Raw genomic sequence first — 17,324 nt, forward strand, 5'->3', positions numbered from 1 at the left:
CTTTAAGGCGAACCAATAGATTTCTTAAAGTGACGATCTACCATTGAATTCTGTGCTGATTTATTTTTATAACTGTTATTATAGCGTCCAGAGCGCTATTTGACTGATAAAGACTTCCAAATCCCTGCAAGGACATGGAGGTAAATCATCCATTTCCAGATGTCTTCAGTCACCACAAGGTGGAGCTAAGGTGCTGACTGCTTTTTAGGTGCAGAGCGATGCTACTCCCAAGAAGAAGGAGTACTATGTATCCATGAGAAGCAGGTCCAGAGATGTAATGTAACTGGTAGTCTTTGCAACTGAATGGATTAATAGGCGCATTTCTGGGTCAAGTATCTGATGTCCAGTCGTTACTCACCTCCTCAGGTTTTAGTGCTGCCTGTGCCCCGAGACATTGTCTACAACCAGATCTGAGACTACAGGAATACAGAATATGGACTACCATTAGCTTTTCAGATTCCAAGAGGTGGGATATGCATCGCCCACATTTTTTTAACCCTACATCCATCATTTACATATGTCATGCCTCCAAACATCGCTAACCTACTGATTCCCAATTACAAGTAGTGCATATATATTTCTACACACCCTAAAATTATAAAGACTCCAGACCAAACCCTACCAAAAACAAAACTCAAACTAAGAACAGCTCCCAAAATAACCCCAGGATGCAACCTAAATGACATCCTCAGACCAGACCCCAGAATTAATAAAAGGCTCAAAATACCTCAGAGCAGACCCTAGAGTAGCCTATAATAAAGACAGACCCAAAAAGTAACTCCAGACTCCAGACCAGACACCCTAAATAAATGCAAACCCCAGACCAGACCTAAATAAATAAGTACCCCCAAATAAATACATACCTCAGTTTAGACCCCAGAATATAAACCCTTGAGTTAAAGGGGTTCTCCAGTTATTTCTTCTAATCTGTAGTTAGTAATAACCTGTGGAAGGAAGATGTTTTACAAAGTACTCACCCATCCCTTGCTCCGCCACCGCTCCCATCCCTGCTGCACGTACACAGCCCGCTGGCTCTTCCGACCAGGTCCTGAATGTGGCCACTTCTTTTCCTGTTCGGCGGTGCTGCTTCTATGCAGCTAAAAAGGAGCCGCCACATCTGGTCGGAGCACAGGTGGAGGAGCCCACGGCCTGTGTGGGTGCAGCAGGGATGGAAGCGGAGCGAGGTGACGAGTAAGTACTACACAAAAAACCTTCCTTCCAAGGGTTATTACTAACTACAGATTAGAAGAAATAACTGGAGAACCCATTTAATACAGACACTAGATAAGACCCCAAAATAAACAGACCCCCAAAATAACACCACAGACCCACTAAATGAGGACAGGCCCTCTAAATAAAAACAGACCCTATAGATAAATAAAAAACCCAAACCGGACCCTCCCTAGATAAATACAGACCCCATACATTTACACAGAACAGGCCACATTCTCCTCCTCTGTGGAATTTTGCAGTTACACATACTGGCCTGAGGACCAACATAGTGACATATGGAGTCATTTATCAAACTGGTGTAAAGAAGAAATGGCTTAGTTGCCCATAGCAACCAATCAGATTCCACCTTTCATTTTTGACAGCTCCTTTGGAAAATGAAAGGTGGAATCTGATTGGTTGCTATGGGCAACTGAGCCAGTTCTACTTTACACCAGTTTGATAAATGACCGCAATAGTTTGTAAGGCTGAGAAAATACATCTGTCCATCCACTTCAGCCTGTCATCCTGCAAGTAGATCCAGAGGAAGGAAAACAACCCTGTGAGGTAGAAGCCAATTTTCCTCACTTTAGGGGAATAAGAAATTCCTTCCCGACTCCAATCAGGCATCAGAATAACTCCCTGGATCAGCGACCCCTCTCTAGTAGCTATAGCCTGTAATATTATTACACTCCAGAAATACATCCAGGCCCCTCTTGTAGTGTTGATCACGAATATTCTAATTGCGAATTTTTATTGCGAATATCGGCACTTCAAGAATTCGCGAAGATGTAGAATATAGTGCTATATATTCGTAATCGCGAATATTCTAGATTTTTTTTTCATCAGTAACCTCCTGTCATGGTCTTACCTTCTTGCTGTTCTCCTTCGTTTGACATGTGCTGGCGGCCATCTTGGTTTCTGGGTTTCTTGTAGCCTTCCACCCTGCGGCTCCTCCTTCCCACTGGGAGGAGCTGGATGCCTAGCTCATATATATAGGAGGTCTGTGGCTTCAGTTCCTTGCTTGGTCCTCTTGTGTTCACATGCTTCTAAGACTGCTGCTGCTTCTGGTTCCTGATCCTGGCTTCGTCTGACTACCCTTCTGGTTCCTGACCTCTGGCTTCGCAAAGACTCTGCTCGGTTTCACCATCCGTTTGGACTTTTGCTTTACAGCTTTATTTTCAATAAAGCCTTCTTATTTTCACTATCTCTTGTTGTACGTCTGGTTCATGGTTCCGTGACATTAGGACCAAGCCATGAATTCTGACGGTACAGGGCCATCCTCGCTACCCACGCTGGTTGCCAGACTTGATCAGCAGGATCACCTGTTGGGTCGGTTCGCTGTGGCGTTGCAAACCCTGCTTGAACGCACGGCTCATTTCGCTCCCGTTGCCGATGGGTCGGTTGTCGCTCCTGGGCTCGCTCCTACTGCCGCTCCGGTTGTTGCGCCAGAGTCTACCCCGACACCTGTTGTTGCGCCTGCGGTGTTTCGGGGTATGACCGGTTCTGCCCCTCTTCCACAGCGCTTTGGGGGAGAGCCAACTCAGTGCCGAGGTTTCCTTAACCAGGTGGGCATTTATTTCGAGTTGCTGCCACATGCCTTTCCCACTGAGAGATCAAAGGTGGGCTTCTTGATCTCGCTGCTCTCGGACAAGGCCTTGGCCTGGGCCAGCCCTTTATGGGAGAACAACAATCCGGTGGTTGCCGAGTTTTCCGGTTTTGTTGCTTCTCTTCGGAAGGTATTCGATGTGCCTGCTCGTGCTGCCTCTGCTGCAAAGCTCCTTATGTCCATCAGACAGGGTTCACGATCCGTAGCTGAATACGCCATTGAGTTTCGTACCCTGGCAGCAGAGGTGGGCTGGAATAATGAGGCTCTGGTCGCTGCTTTCTCTCATGGTCTCTCGGATGCCTTGAAGGATGAGGTTGCAGCTAAGGACCTACCAGTTGAGCTCGAGTCTCTTATTTCTTTCCTGATTTTGATTGACACCAGACTCAGGGAGAGACCTTCCTCTAAGGAGAACCTGCGGAGGTCTTCTAACAGATTGGTGCCTACGTTTGCTGTCCCACCCGTGCCTCCCTCTCCTCCCACGCCTCCTGGGGATGACTTGTCTGGGGGTGAACCCATGCAGCTGGGGTTTGCTCGCCTGTCCGAGGGGGAGAGGGCACTCCGGAGACGCGAGGGCCGATGCATGTACTGTGGTCTCGGTGGGCATTTTCGGTTGGCATGTCCGAACCGTCCGGGAAAACGCTCGTACCTGAGATCCTGTCGGGGGCAGATCTTGGGTGGAGTTTCCTCGTCCCCGGTTTCCCGTGTTGACAAACCACTGATCACTGTTGTCCTCTCCTGGGTCGGGGGCTCGGTGACGACCCAGGCGTTGGTGGACTCTGGTGCTGGTGGTTTGTTCATTGATAGTGTGTTCGCTGCCGCCAATTCCATTCCTCTGCAGGCTCGAGGTTTCCCACTGGCTCTTGAGGCGATAGACGGCAGACCCCTTCTGCCGCCACACGTGACTCATGAGACCCTTCCAGTGGGGATAGCCATTGGTGCCGTTCACAGAGAGTCGGTCTGCCTCCAGGTTATTTCGTCTCCACACTACTCGGTGGTCTTGGGGTACCCCTGGCTCCAGAAGCATAATCCGACTTTCGATTGGAGATCGGTCGAGATCCTCTCGTGGTCACCGCAGTGTGGGGCTAGTTGCATCCATGGGTCTGTCAAGTTGCTGTGTACTTCCTCGGACTCTCTGTTGCCTCCTGAATACGAGGAGTACCGGGATGTATTCGATAAGGTGCGCGCGGTTGCCCTACCTCCGCACCGCCCATACGATTGTGCCATAGAGTTACAATCTGGTGCCGTTCCTCCTCGTGGCAAAGTCTATCCACTGTCGGTAGCGGAGAATGAGGCCATGGAGGAGTACGTGAGGGAGGCGCTTTCACGCGGACACATTCGCAAATCTTCGTCCCTGGCAGGGGCTGGATTTTTCTTTGTGAAAAAGAAGGGCGGTGAGTTGAGGCCTTGCATCGATTACAGGGGTCTCAATCGCATCACGATCAAGAACGCTTACCCGATACCCTTGATTTCCGAGCTGTTCGATCGCCTTAAAGGGGCCACGGTCTTTACCAAACTCGACCTGAGGGCGGCGTATAACCTGGTAAGGATCAAGGCGGGCGATGAGTGGAAGACCGCGTTTAACACCAGGACCGGTCATTACGAATCCTTGGTTATGCCCTTTGGGTTGTGCAATGCGCCCGCAGTCTTTCAGGAATTCATCAACGATGTTTTCCGTGACCTGTTGCAGCAGTGTGTGGTGGTCTATTTGGATGACATCTTGGTATATTCTGAATCCATGGAGGCCCACATTCTGGATGTCAGACGAGTGTTGCAACGGTTACGAGAGAACAAGCTGTTCGGTAAGCTTGAGAAATGCGAATTTCACCGATCCCAGGTAACCTTCTTAGGTTACATCATTTCCGCTGAGGGGTTCTCCATGGATCCTGAGAAGGTTTCGGCTGTCTTACAGTGGCCCCAGCCCAGTGGTCTTCGTTCCCTGCAGCGCTTTTTGGGCTTCGCCAATTATTATCGGAAGTTCATCAGGGACTTTTCCATGCTGGCCAAGCCTCTCACGGATCTGACCAGGAAGGGCAGTAATTCCCAGGTCTGGCCGCTCGAGGCCATCCGAGCTTTTGAGGCCCTAAAGTCCGCCTTTGTGTCGGCTCCGATTCTGTCGCATCCCAACCCTGGGTTGCCCTTTGTCCTCGAGGTGGACGCGTCTGAGACGGGAGTAGGCGCCCTTCTGTCTCAGCGTAGAACACCAGAGGGTCCTCTGCTTCCTTGTGGGTTTTACTCCCGGAAACTGTCTTCCGCGGAGTGCAACTATCAGATTGGTGACAGGGAGTTATTGGCCATCGTGCAGGCCCTTAAAGAATGGAGGCACTTGCTCGAGGGTTCGGTGGTTCCGGTTCTCATCCTGACGGACCACAAGAATCTGACCTACCTTTCTGAGGTCAAGAGATTGACACCACGTCAGGCCAGATGGGCTCTGTTCTTGTCACGTTTTAATTACGTGGTCTCCTACCTACCCGGTTCCAAGAACATCAGGGCGGATGCCTTATCACGGCAGTACTCCGAGCTGTCCAGGGAGGAGTCGATTCCGACTTCGGTCATACCTCCGAATCAGATCCTGGCCGCCATTCGCACCAGCCTGACCTCTCCCCTGGGTGAGCAGATTTTGGCGGCTCAATCTGGTGCTCCCTCTGGGAGACCCAACGGCAGATGTTTTGTGCCTGAGGAGTTGCGCACTCGGTTGTTGCGAACCTACCATAACTCCAAGACCGCGGGGCATCCTGGAAAGAATCAGCTGTCCTGGGCTGTTTCACGTCTGTTCTGGTGGCCTTCCCTACGTTCCGACATCGCCGCATATGTAGCGGCATGCTCCGTTTGTGCCCAGAGTAAGTCCCCTCGGCACCTTCCGTTGGGCCTTCTGCAACCCATAGCCACCGGGGAGCGCCCATGGTCACACCTGGGGATGGATTTCATTGTGGACCTTCCTGCATCCCGAGGCCATACGGTCATTCTCATGATTGTGGATCGGTTTTCCAAAATGTGCCACTGTGTTCCTCTCAAGAAGTTACCCTCTGCACAAGAGTTGGCCACGATTTTTGCCAGGGAGGTCTTCCGGTTGCACGGTTTGCCCAAGGAGATTGTGTCGGATCGGGGGAGTCAGTTTGTGTCCAGGTTCTGGCGCGCCTTTTGCTCCCAGTTGGGGATTCATCTCTCCTTCTGCTCGGCCTACCACCCTCAGTCCAATGGGGCCGCAGAACGATCCAATCAGGCCTTGGAGCAATTCCTTCGTTGCTATGTCTCCGATCACCAAGACAATTGGGTTGACCTCCTGCCTTGGGCTGAGTTTGCCAGGAACACGGCGGTGAACTCTTCCTCTGGGACGTCTCCCTTCATGGCCAATTATGGGTTCCAACCTGCCGTGTTACCGGAGGTATTCTCTCCCCAGGATATTCCGGCTGTGGAGGATCACCTTTCCGTCCTACGTGCTTCTTGGGTACAGATCCAGAAGTCCCTTGAGGTCTCTGCGCAGCGCCAGAGACTCCAGGCTGATCGCAGACGAGCGCCTGCTCCTTCCTACCAGGTCGGAGACCGTGTATGGTTGTCCACCCGCAACCTCAACCTTCGAGTGCCCACTCCCAAGCTGGCGCCTTGCTTTGTTGGTCCCTTCCGAGTGCTTCGCAGGGTAAACCCGGTAGCCTATGCCCTTGCGCTTCCTCCTGGCATGCGGATCTCCAACGTGTTTCATGTCTCCCTGTTGAAGCCACTGGTGTGTAATCGTTTCACTTCCTCGGTTCCTCGGCCTCGTCCGGTCCAAGTGGGCAATCGTGAGGAATATGAGGTGAGCAATATCCTGGACTCACGCCTGGTCCGCGGTCGGTTGCAGTTTTTGGTCCATTGGCGTGGTTATGGTCCAGAGGAGCGTTCCTGGGTTCCCTCCGCAGATGTCCATGCTCCTGCCTTGCTCCGAGCCTTCCACGCACGCTTCCCTCAGAAACCGTTTTGTGCTCCGCGGAGGAGGGGTCCTTGAGGGGGAGGTACTGTCATGGTCTTACCTTCTTGCTGTTCTCCTTCGTTTGACATGTGCTGGCGGCCATCTTGGTTTCTGGGTTTCTTGTAGCCTTCCACCCTGCGGCTCCTCCTTCCCACTGGGAGGAGCTGGATGCCTAGCTCATATATATAGGAGGTCTGTGGCTTCAGTTCCTTGCTTGGTCCTCTTGTGTTCACATGCTTCTAAGACTGCTGCTGCTTCTGGTTCCTGATCCTGGCTTCGTCTGACTACCCTTCTGGTTCCTGACCTCTGGCTTCGCAAAGACTCTGCTCGGTTTCACCATCCGTTTGGACTTTTGCTTTACAGCTTTATTTTCAATAAAGCCTTCTTATTTTCACTATCTCTTGTTGTACGTCTGGTTCATGGTTCCGTGACACCTCCCTTCTTGCTTGTGGGCCAATGAGAAGGCTGCAATGTCTTTGTCTGAGCTTAGCAACATCCCTAGCAACCAATAGGAAAGCTGCCTACCCCTAACTATATAAGAACCTCCACAGCAGCCATTTTCTGCTGTTTTTGCAGTACTCAGAGAGAGAGAGCAGTGACATTGCTGTGCTCTGTGCTTTCATCTGGATCCTATTCCTTATCCAATTGCATTAGTTAGTTAGTTAGTTAGTTAGCTCATATATATATATATATATATATATACATACAGATAGTGGGAGATAGTCAGTGTAGGTTATATCCTGATATAGTGTAGCTGATTCCAGTGCAGGGTGTTAGGTAGTGTGATAGGGATTACTGTTTCTCTGCCGTCCATACATACAGGCTACAGACATAGTGCTGTGATGTCACAACAACACTTAGTGCACCAATCAGTAATATCTACTCAGACCTGATAAAATGTGAAGTTGCATGTATTGCGCAAAATATGCGCATCATTAGTGCGAAAATAATGACTGGAGATAGCGAATTCTAAATTTGCAAATTTATTGCGAATATTATGCGAAAATTTGTGAAAACGAATATTGCCTATGCCACTCATCGCTACCCTCTTCACCATGGAAGGACGGACAGATAAAAAAATATATTTTAAAAATGAAACATGGGATGTGGACTATAAAACCCATTTGGATGCTCTCCTTCGTTTCCTTAAGGTCACACTTGTCCTTATTATTGTCTAAGATAGGTCTGGACATTATTCTCTCTGTATTCACAGATACCATCTTTATCTATCTTCTGAGTTCAACCAAAGAGAATCAGATTGCTGGAAAAAAAAAAGAATTTTTCAGCTGATTTGGCAAGACGGACCTGGAAGCCAAACGTGTTCTGCTCTCCCATCCAACGCTCAGTGAAGGTCACTGCCCTTTATGTAATTTTTCCAGATGATAAATGTTGAGTTAACACAAGCAAATCCTCATCGCATGGGTCACACATAACACTGGCCCGACCTGCGATCTTTCCATTTCCCCAAATTATAGATGTCACTGCCCTCACTGGTAAAATTCACTTCCACATTAGCCTCTTGCTTCAAAATCACATGAGTACATAGAAGAAGGGGCTGCCATTGAACACCCCAATGTAGATGTACAGAATCTCTGCCTATCAACCACAGGTGGACTTATTATGACTTCAAAGGGGTTAAACTAACCTGATAATGAGTTTTCATTTGCATATTTGGTGCCTATGGTCCAAAGACTGGTGGTGGTGTATACTATAGCAGAAGGGCTTTTTGGCACCCCGAGACCAGGCCCCATGTGTGACAGCCTCCCCCATAGACAGTGCATAGACTATGTGATCAGATGCTAATATACACATCAAGAGTCCAGTGCTCAGATATAAAGAGTCAATTGCAATGCAAAAGTAGTAGAAAACTGTCTCAGTTGCACAAAACAACACGTCACTTTGCAGTCTTTGGTGTTAATTCACACACAATGGAAAGTTCACATTGCACAAGTCACCTTGTTGGCAGTTCTGCCTCCAGTAGTCCACAGCAGGCTTTAGGGGGCCTGTTCCCCCTGCACATGGCTCTCATCCCTCCAGTCCGCCACAAAACCTCAGATCCCAACACAGAGACTCAGCTGCTGAGCCCAGCTGCCTATTTAAGGACAGCCAGGTGCTGCCAAAACCTGGAACGGCACTTAACTCCGGTCCAGTATTTGACCTCACCTGGCTGTGAATCAGCCCAGCAGCAGCTGCTGGGAGGAAAATACCTGCCTTCCCAGACAAAACCCCTCACTGTGTCACACATCCCATCCATATTCTATCACATAGACACTACTGCATGTAGGCCAGCCACTAACTTCAGTGCCACACACAGTATGCGGTCTGTGTACTATAAAGCAATGACATCCGAGTGTCCTGACCCCAATGATGAGGGCTGCTGCAGACTGTTGTAGACGGGTGCCATGCTGTACTAAAGCTGTCAGCCGCTGCCATGCATCTTGTTGCCCTGGTCATAGTGCAAGGACACGGCTAGCTCCATTGTCAGCCACACTGCCTGGATACAAATGCATGTTTATGCTACAGTATTCTTTTTTTTTTTTGTTCAGTGCCATATTGCACTCAGTTTTAGATACGTCATGCCCTCAGTTCTCGGGCTCGACCTCAGGTCTCTAGGCAGCTCCAGGTTAGAGCACTTTTCTGCTCTTAGCATTAATGGATATGTCAATTGGACAAAGTGCATTTCAGTGTTACCGCATACCGTCCATTTACACATAAATAGCTACAATGTAACACCAGACAATAGAAAACACAGAGACGGGATGATTCCATCAGAGCAGCAGTTATGGGAAGCCTACAAGTATATCAAACGCCCCCAAATGTTTGGAAGAGAAGGAAAGAGGGGAGAAAGAAGAGAGGAAATGATGAAAGGGAAAGAATCAGAAGGGAAGATAAGGACACTAGGAAGGAAGGAAGGAAGGATAGAAAGGAGGAAGAAAAAGTTGGGAAGGCATACAGAAGAAAAGGCAGGGGATGGATGGGAGAACAAGTTAAAACAAAGGGAGATAGAGTAAGAAAGAGAGAAAAAGACAAAGAAAAAGCAAGGAAGGAAGAGAAAAGGGAAAAGAGAAAGGGGAAGAGAGAAAGGAAGAGAAAAGGGAAAAGATAAAGGGGAAGAGAGAAAGGAAGGGAAAAGGGAAGAGAGAAAGGAAGAGAGAAAGGAAGGAAAAGAGAAAGGAAGAGAGAAAGGAAGAGAGAAGAGAAAAGAAAAGGGAAAAGAGAAGGGAAAAGAGAAGGGAAAAGAGAAAGGGTAGGAGAGAAAAGAAGAGAGAAGGGAAAAGAGAAGGGAAAAGAGAAAGGGGAAGAGAGAAAGGAAGGAAGGAAGGGAAAAAAAATGGAGAAAGGTAGAAGGAAGGAGGGGAAAATAGAGGTAGAGGGAGAAGAAATTTACTCCTGTCACCATGAACTAAAGCCCAGAATGTGGCATCTTATTAGGTTTGCCGAGTGTTGACACCAGCTCTGATAATTGTAATAGTATTATAAAGAATGTAGGAGAGTCCCCGGGATAATAATGGACAGACGATATGTGCCACCAGAGGTCCAGGCCTCGGTGGAGTAAGAACCGGATTATTGCAGTTACAGCGGCGAATGCTGCTGGCGCAGCGTGTCCAGGCCTGTTCTTACTGGAAACAGGTAAAGAGCAGGGTGGGTGCCTGTTCCCCACGGCCAGCCCAGGTTTTTGGTGGAGCTGGGCCTTTGAAGAACCCAGCCTGCTGAAGATGGGGGGTGGGGTGTGTCTTGCTGTGCTGGAGATTTTGACAGACAGAGTTGGTGCTGGTCAAGGAGAGACTGGGCGCAGCACAAACTGAAGGATAGCCCTGGGACCTGTGGGGCCACTAGCTGAAGGGCTTCCGGCCTCAGGGAGACAAAGGCAGGTAGCCTAGAAGCCTGCAGGACAGGTGTGGTCCGTACAGAAACAAGGTGCCTCAAACCTGCTGTTTGTTTGCTATGGAAGGACTTTTTGTTCTATGCTCTATGTGGATAGGCCCCTGTGTGGTCTGCACATTGCCTGTTATGCCTTTGGTGTGAATAAAGTCACGGTGTATCACAAGGACTGTCTGTGATTGCCTCAATACTGCCGCCCCTACGGTAGCCTACCACGAGCAGATCCCTAGAAGAAATATTACAAGAAAACACTGATTGGGGTGAGGGACGAGGTTAGCACCTCCAATATCTACCACAAAAAGACAAAGCAGCTGTAGAATCTACTTTGAAAACTTTGTGACGGATTTACCGATATGGTCACAGGGGCAATTCCCAGATCTATGTAAAACGGTCAGTGATTGTAGTAATGTCTGGGGCATAATAACTAAGGGACGCTCACGTGGCATCTTTTAAAAGTGAAGATTTAGCGCCTGTGACTGCAGTTTATGGCCAGGACTATGCTAAGAAAGGACATGTCCTTTTTGGGCACAGTCGTGATTATAAACCGTGGGCGCATGCACAGCAGTCCCCTTCCATTGAGAATAACGGGAGGCCAATTCTGTATGGTCACCCGGCAGCTTTTTGCCGCAGAATCTGTGACAAATTCTGACTGCAAATGCTGCTGCGTGAACTGCACCTTACCATGTCTCTGATACTACAGATTGTTATAAAACAGGTAAAAAGTCTGCCCCAGGTCTGTAGATTCCAAACTCAAAAATGCAAATATCAAAAATCCTACAGTAAATACATAAATATGTGGCTCCAATTACAACATGGCTTATCACTGATGGTTCTACAACTGATTACTACTTGCAACTCACTTAGTGTAGGGCCACGCGGTCCGGTGTCCCGATGCAGTTTTGGAAGCCAAAACAAGGAGTGAATAAAAAAAAAATAAAAAAAAAAAGAGAAGAAACAATATCTGGCCTTAAAGGGGTTTTCTGAGACTTTAATACTGATGACCTATCCCATCAGTATCTGATCGGTGTGGGGTCCGACACCCGGGGCCCTGCGCGATCAGCTGGTAGAGAAGGCAGCAGCATTCACAGTAGCGCTGCGGCCTTCTCTCAGCTTTTCATCTGTCACATGGGCCCCATAGAAGTGAAGCTGAGCGCAATACCAAGCACAGCCACTATACAATGTACGGCGCTGTGCTTGGCAAAAGCGGAGAAGGTCCCTTCTCAAACAGTTGATCGACGGGGGTCCCAGGTGTCAGACCCCCACCGATCAGATACCGGTGAGCTATCCTGAGGATAGGTCATCAGTTATTAAGTCTTAGAAAACCCTTTTAATACTTTCTTTCCTTTTATGATCCACACCCGATTTTGGCTTTCAAAACCGCATCAGGAAACAAGACCATGTGGCTGTACCTTCAGGGGGCAGATTATGTTGCAGAAATTTCTGCAACCGGAAATACGTTCCATTCATCTGGAGTGTGGAGTTTGCAGAAATCCATTTGCTTCTCGCCAAAAAACAAACAAACAAACAAACACACGAATGGAACTGATTTTCAGTTGCAGAAATTTCTGCAACAAAATCTGCTCGGTGTGAAGGTGCCCTAACCATAATGAATGACAATCACATGTAGGATTACACATTTTTGCATGAATTTTTTTCAGAGATAAAGACGGTTCCTTAAAGAGGGGGCATGGCTTAACGGTTGACATCTTTGCAATAAATGTACTGTATCGATACAAAAATGATGGTGCCTGAGGATGTACACTGCGTGCAGAATTATTAGGCAAATGAGTATTTTGACCACATCATCCTCTTTATGCATGTTGTCTTACTCCAAGCTGTATAGGCTCGAAAGCCTACTACCAATTAAGCATATTAGGTGATGTGCATCTCTGTAATGAGAAGGGGTGTGGTCTAATGACATCAACACCCTATATCAGGTGTGCATAATTATTAGGCAACTTCCTTTCCTTTGGCAAAATGGGTCAAAAGAAGGACTTGACAGGCTCAGAAAAGTCAAAAATAGTGAGATATCTTGCAGAGGGATGCAGCACTCTTAAAATTGCAAAGCTTCTGAAGCGTGATCATCGAACAATCAAGCGTTTCATTCAAAATAGTCAACAGGGTCGCAAGAAGCGTGTGGAAAAACCAAGGCGCAAAATAACTGCCCATGAACTGAGAAAAGTCAAGCGTGCAGCTGCCAAGATGCCACTTGCCACCAGTTTGGCCATATTTCAGAGCTGCAACATCACTGGAGTGCCCAAAAGCACAAGGTGTGCAATACTCAGAGACATGGCCAAGGTAAGAAAGGCTGAAAGACGACCACCACTGAACAAGACACACAAGCTGAAACGTCAGGACTGATTTTTCTAAGGTTTTATGGACTGATGAAATGAGAGTGAGTCTTGATGGGCCAGATGGATGGGCCCGTGGCTGGATTGGTAAAGGGCAGAGAGCTCCAGTCCGACTCAGACGCCAGCAAGGTGGAGGTGGAGTACTGGTTTGGGCTGGTATCATCAAAGATGAGCTTGTGGGGCCTTTTCGGGTTGAGGATGGAGTCAAGCTCAACTCCCAGTCCTACTGCCAGTTTCTGGAAGACACCTTCTTCAAGCAGTGGTACAGGAAGAAGTCTGCATCCTTCAAGAAAAACATGATTTTCATGCAGGACAATGCTCCATCACACGCGTCCAAGTACTCCACAGCGTGGCTGGCAAGAAAGGGTATAAAAGAAGAAAATCTAATGACATGGCCTCCTTGTTCACCTGATCTGAACCCCATTGAGAACCTGTGGTCCATCATCAAATGTGAGATTTACAAGGAGGGAAAACAGTACACCTCTCTGAACAGTGTCTGGGAGGCTGTGGTTGCTGCTGCACGCAATGTTGATGGTGAACAGATCAAAACACTGACAGAATCCATGGATGGCAGGCTTTTGAGTGTCCTTGCAAAGAAAGGTGGCTATATTGGTCACTGATTTGTTTTTGTTTTGTTTTTGAATGTCAGAAATGTATATTTGTGAATGTTGAGATGTTATATTGGTTTCACTGGTAAAAATAAATAATTGAAATGGGTATATATTTGTTTTTTGTTAAGTTGCCTAATAATTATGCACAGTAATAGTCACCTGCACACACAGATATCCCCCTAAAATAGCTAAAACTAAAAACAAACTAAAAACTACTTCCAAAAATATTCAGCTTTGATATTAATGAGTTTTTTGGGTTTATTGAGAACATGGTTGTTGTTCAATAATAAAATTAATCCTCAAAAATACAACTTGCCTAATAATTCTGCACTCCCTGTATTTATGTTTCACCATTGTTTTCTATTACACAATTTAGTCTTCCTCCCCTGTGACCTCAACGAGTCTGAGCAATAACGGCCCCACCCCGGTGCGATACCGGATACCCTGCGGCCCGCGCGCAAACCTCCGCTCTCAAGCGATCCTTAAATGTTACATTTGTCGCTGTTACAAAGTACCAAAAAGTAGAAATTTGCATTCGCTCCCTAGTTTCTGTACCGAAAGCTGTCAAAGCGAATAACAAGTGTGGGTGGTCCCTGGGGGTCACCGAAGAGAGGGAGGTGGGGAAAGTCAAATAATAGAGGGCGGCATAAAATGACATCGCCGGGAAGCTCCCTGTTGCTTTTTTTGCGCCGCTCTCTGTCTAGGAGATTAAGCTGCTTCTGTAATGCTGAGATTTAATGCCGCATTTGCCTCTCAGTTAAAGGCCACTGGCTCCGGTAAACATGAGATCTTAATGTGGCGGCACAGATGCCTGGGTTGGCACCACCGACTTGTGCTGCCAGTGAGAAGAATACAGCAACACCAGCTGTAAAACCTGGAGCTGATCGGCCAGGACAAGTTTCTCCGCATGTCAAATACCAAATCAATATTGTTATACAGCACCCATTCAGGCAGCAGTGCCCCCTTCCCCCTCAAAAGTGCCAGCGAGGGTCATTAATCACTATGAGAGCAGCACATAAAGATGCTGCCTGGCAGACTGCCAGCCTGGGATAAGTATATCTCCTCCTTTACCTTGTGGTCTGAGACGCTGATGTACCCCTCCAGAACGGGGCTCGGGGTGGACTCCTTGGTGCTTATCCTGCTCTCCTTCCTGATGGCTGCCGATGAAGGTGGAGGGCTCTGCTCTTTCACGCTGCCCATATTGCTGTACATGATCACCAGACTGGTACACATGGTGCTGAGTGCTAGCAATACTGCCAGCCCATGGCGCTGTAGACAGAAGAAGCACTGTTAGCATCTATGACATACAGGCTGTTGCTAAATGCATGACCGCCGGGCATCTATAGGGCACGGGATAAACTGGCACACGGCTTCCGTATACTGTATTATGTCCCATTGCGGAATTTAACCCCCTTTTTTTTTTTTTTTCACTGATCTGATACGCCAACCTGTGGACCCCAACTGTGCCACTTTGTCTCTGCTATGCAGCCCCTCCTAGTCTGGGGGCGACTGATAATCTAGTGTCCTTCAGTGTATTGTGTGCGAGGGGGCACCCACTATGTCGTAGCTCTTTGGTGCTAATGCAAAAAAATAAGGTTGCAGGGACCTCCAATATGTAAGTATCTATACCGCACCCCTTCACTAATTAGGGCAGACCCTGGCGCCCCAGTACATTGACAGTGTTCTGCAGTGGAGGACCCCAGGTTTGTAATTTTAATGACGGCCATTATTGAGACCTCAACTCTCCGGTGCGCCCCCCACTTTGTAAGGACCCCAGTTAAAGTTCTATTGCAAAGTTATCTTATATTCTGGTGCATGATCGGTCAACTAGCATGTGTCCCCCCCGCGTCCCCCCCCCCACCTCCTGTCCCCTCTAAGGACCGCACTACTCTCACATCTTAAGTTTTAGACGGAGAGTCTAAACCTGAACCCCAGCCGAGTATGTCAGGCGGCTTATGGGTCTCCAGCTGTTGTTGAACTACAACCACCAACATGTCTTGATGGGTTTTACCTGGGAGATCTTGCCGACACTCCTGGCAGGTAAACAAAGCTAATTGACTCTCAATCCCTATATACCCCACGGTAAGTGGTACCCCCGCTGCACCCACAATGCCAACACAAGGTGTCTTCGGAAAGTTTTAACAATGAAGCTGCTGAGCCGAGACCACTGTCCACCCCCCACCTTTATGGGTAGCACCCTGCACCCCAAATAGGATCAGAGAATTAATTGCAATAATTGACTTACCAGCAGTGTCTTCATCTTGTGCCTTGTACCAGGAGATCAGGCGTCCTCAGCTACTGGAGGTAGCCGGCTCTGTGGTCCTATCTGCTGCTTCCATTGTGCGGATGCTGTGACATCTCTTTTAGGAGAGGGGGAGGCAGGGAGAGGCAATTGGGGGGGTGGGGGCAGGGACAGGCAGGGCAAGGGGGGCACAGCAGGCACAGCAGCCTTCTTGAGCCTGAGCTGTTGTTGCGGAGATTACAGACAGGATTTAAACTGGACCCTCTTGCTCTGTCTGATCTATACAACTGCTGCCAGTCTGAGCCTGCTGGGTCCTAATGCCGACTTTTTTTTTTTTTTTTTTTCTCTCTCTTGCAAAATTCAAGGCTGTAATAAAGGCATATTAAAGCTGGAGGCTGGCAGCGTACGCGGACTGGCTGCTGAGAGTTGTAGTTTGTAAAACGTTTGTATAAAGAAAGTATCCTCCCCTCTGGACCAAGAGGATGGCACATATTTAGTTATTTATTTATTAAATGTATTTATTTATTTAATTATATATGAATTCATTTTTGTTGTTGTTATTTTTATTCCACTCAATTTATCGGTTCTCCTTTACACACAATTATTATTTTAACATTTTTAAAAGCTTGTCAAAAACATTAGGAAATCAGGTAATATTTTGTAGCATATTTTAGGCTGTGGCTACATACCGTAGTGGATTTTTTGCTTCATATTTTTTTTTTTGGGGGGTGGGGGGGGTGGGGGGGGGGGGGGAGTCTAGGGTGGCAATTGCGTCAACTTGAGTCACGCTGCAGCCACATTTATTTCTATGGCAGCCCTGCTACTGTACACCGAGATCCTGCGGTTGCGTGACGAAAATGTTGCGCCCAAGATCACTGCGTAGCCCCAGCCTTCACACGTGGTTTTGGTCCTGATGGTTGTTGGGCCAAACAAAGGCTTAAAAAAACCTGATCAGTGTTTTTAAAGGCTTTTTTTTACCACATAGTAGTGCAGATTTACTAAACCTGTAGATGGTGTAAACTTAGGGGGTGGTGGGGGTCATTCACTAACATCCCGTAGTCACAAGACTGCATCATAGAAACTCCATTTGCACCAGAATTTAGGCTCAATATGGTGTATAAAAAGTTGCAAACCAACGGTTTGTGACCTATTTTGCACCATTTTCTGGCATGGAGGGGTCACAGTAAATGACCTCTCTGTATATAACACTTTAAGGCACGCCCTTTCCTTGCAAGCCATGCCATCGAGCTAGGTGTAGAGGATTTCTCAAGTAGTAGATGTGCCAACAGTTTCTAACAGCAGCTTAGGCTACGTCTACACGACGACATTTGTCGCGCGACATTTTGTTGCACTAATGTCGCGCAACAATTTTTATAATGGCAGTCTATGGTGTCGCACTGCAACATGCAACATGTTGCGTCGCAGAAAATCCTTTCGAGATGGATTTTTCTGCAACTGTTGCGTCGCAGTCGCAGCA

The 17,324-nt window shown here is 47.9% G+C and overlaps 1 protein-coding gene across 1 annotated transcript in view; it reads right to left on the reverse strand.

Annotated features, from left to right (window-relative positions):
• ST6GALNAC5 (ST6 N-acetylgalactosaminide alpha-2,6-sialyltransferase 5) overlaps nt 1–16,008 on the reverse strand; it is a 109,542-nt gene extending 93,534 nt beyond the window's left edge. The window contains exons 1-2 of the mRNA XM_040407314.1: nt 15,851–16,008; nt 14,677–14,874 (exon numbers count right to left, since the gene is read on the reverse strand). Coding sequence (XP_040263248.1) covers nt 14,677–14,874; nt 15,851–15,865 — 213 coding nt within the window. The 5' untranslated portion in view covers nt 15,866–16,008. The remainder of the gene's footprint in view (nt 1–14,676; nt 14,875–15,850) is intronic.
• Nucleotides 16,009–17,324: the final 1,316 nt, after the last annotated feature.

This window comes from Bufo bufo, chromosome 9 (assembly GCF_905171765.1).
Source record: "Bufo bufo chromosome 9, aBufBuf1.1, whole genome shotgun sequence".
In the NCBI taxonomy this organism is placed as follows: domain Eukaryota; kingdom Metazoa; phylum Chordata; class Amphibia; order Anura; family Bufonidae; genus Bufo; species Bufo bufo.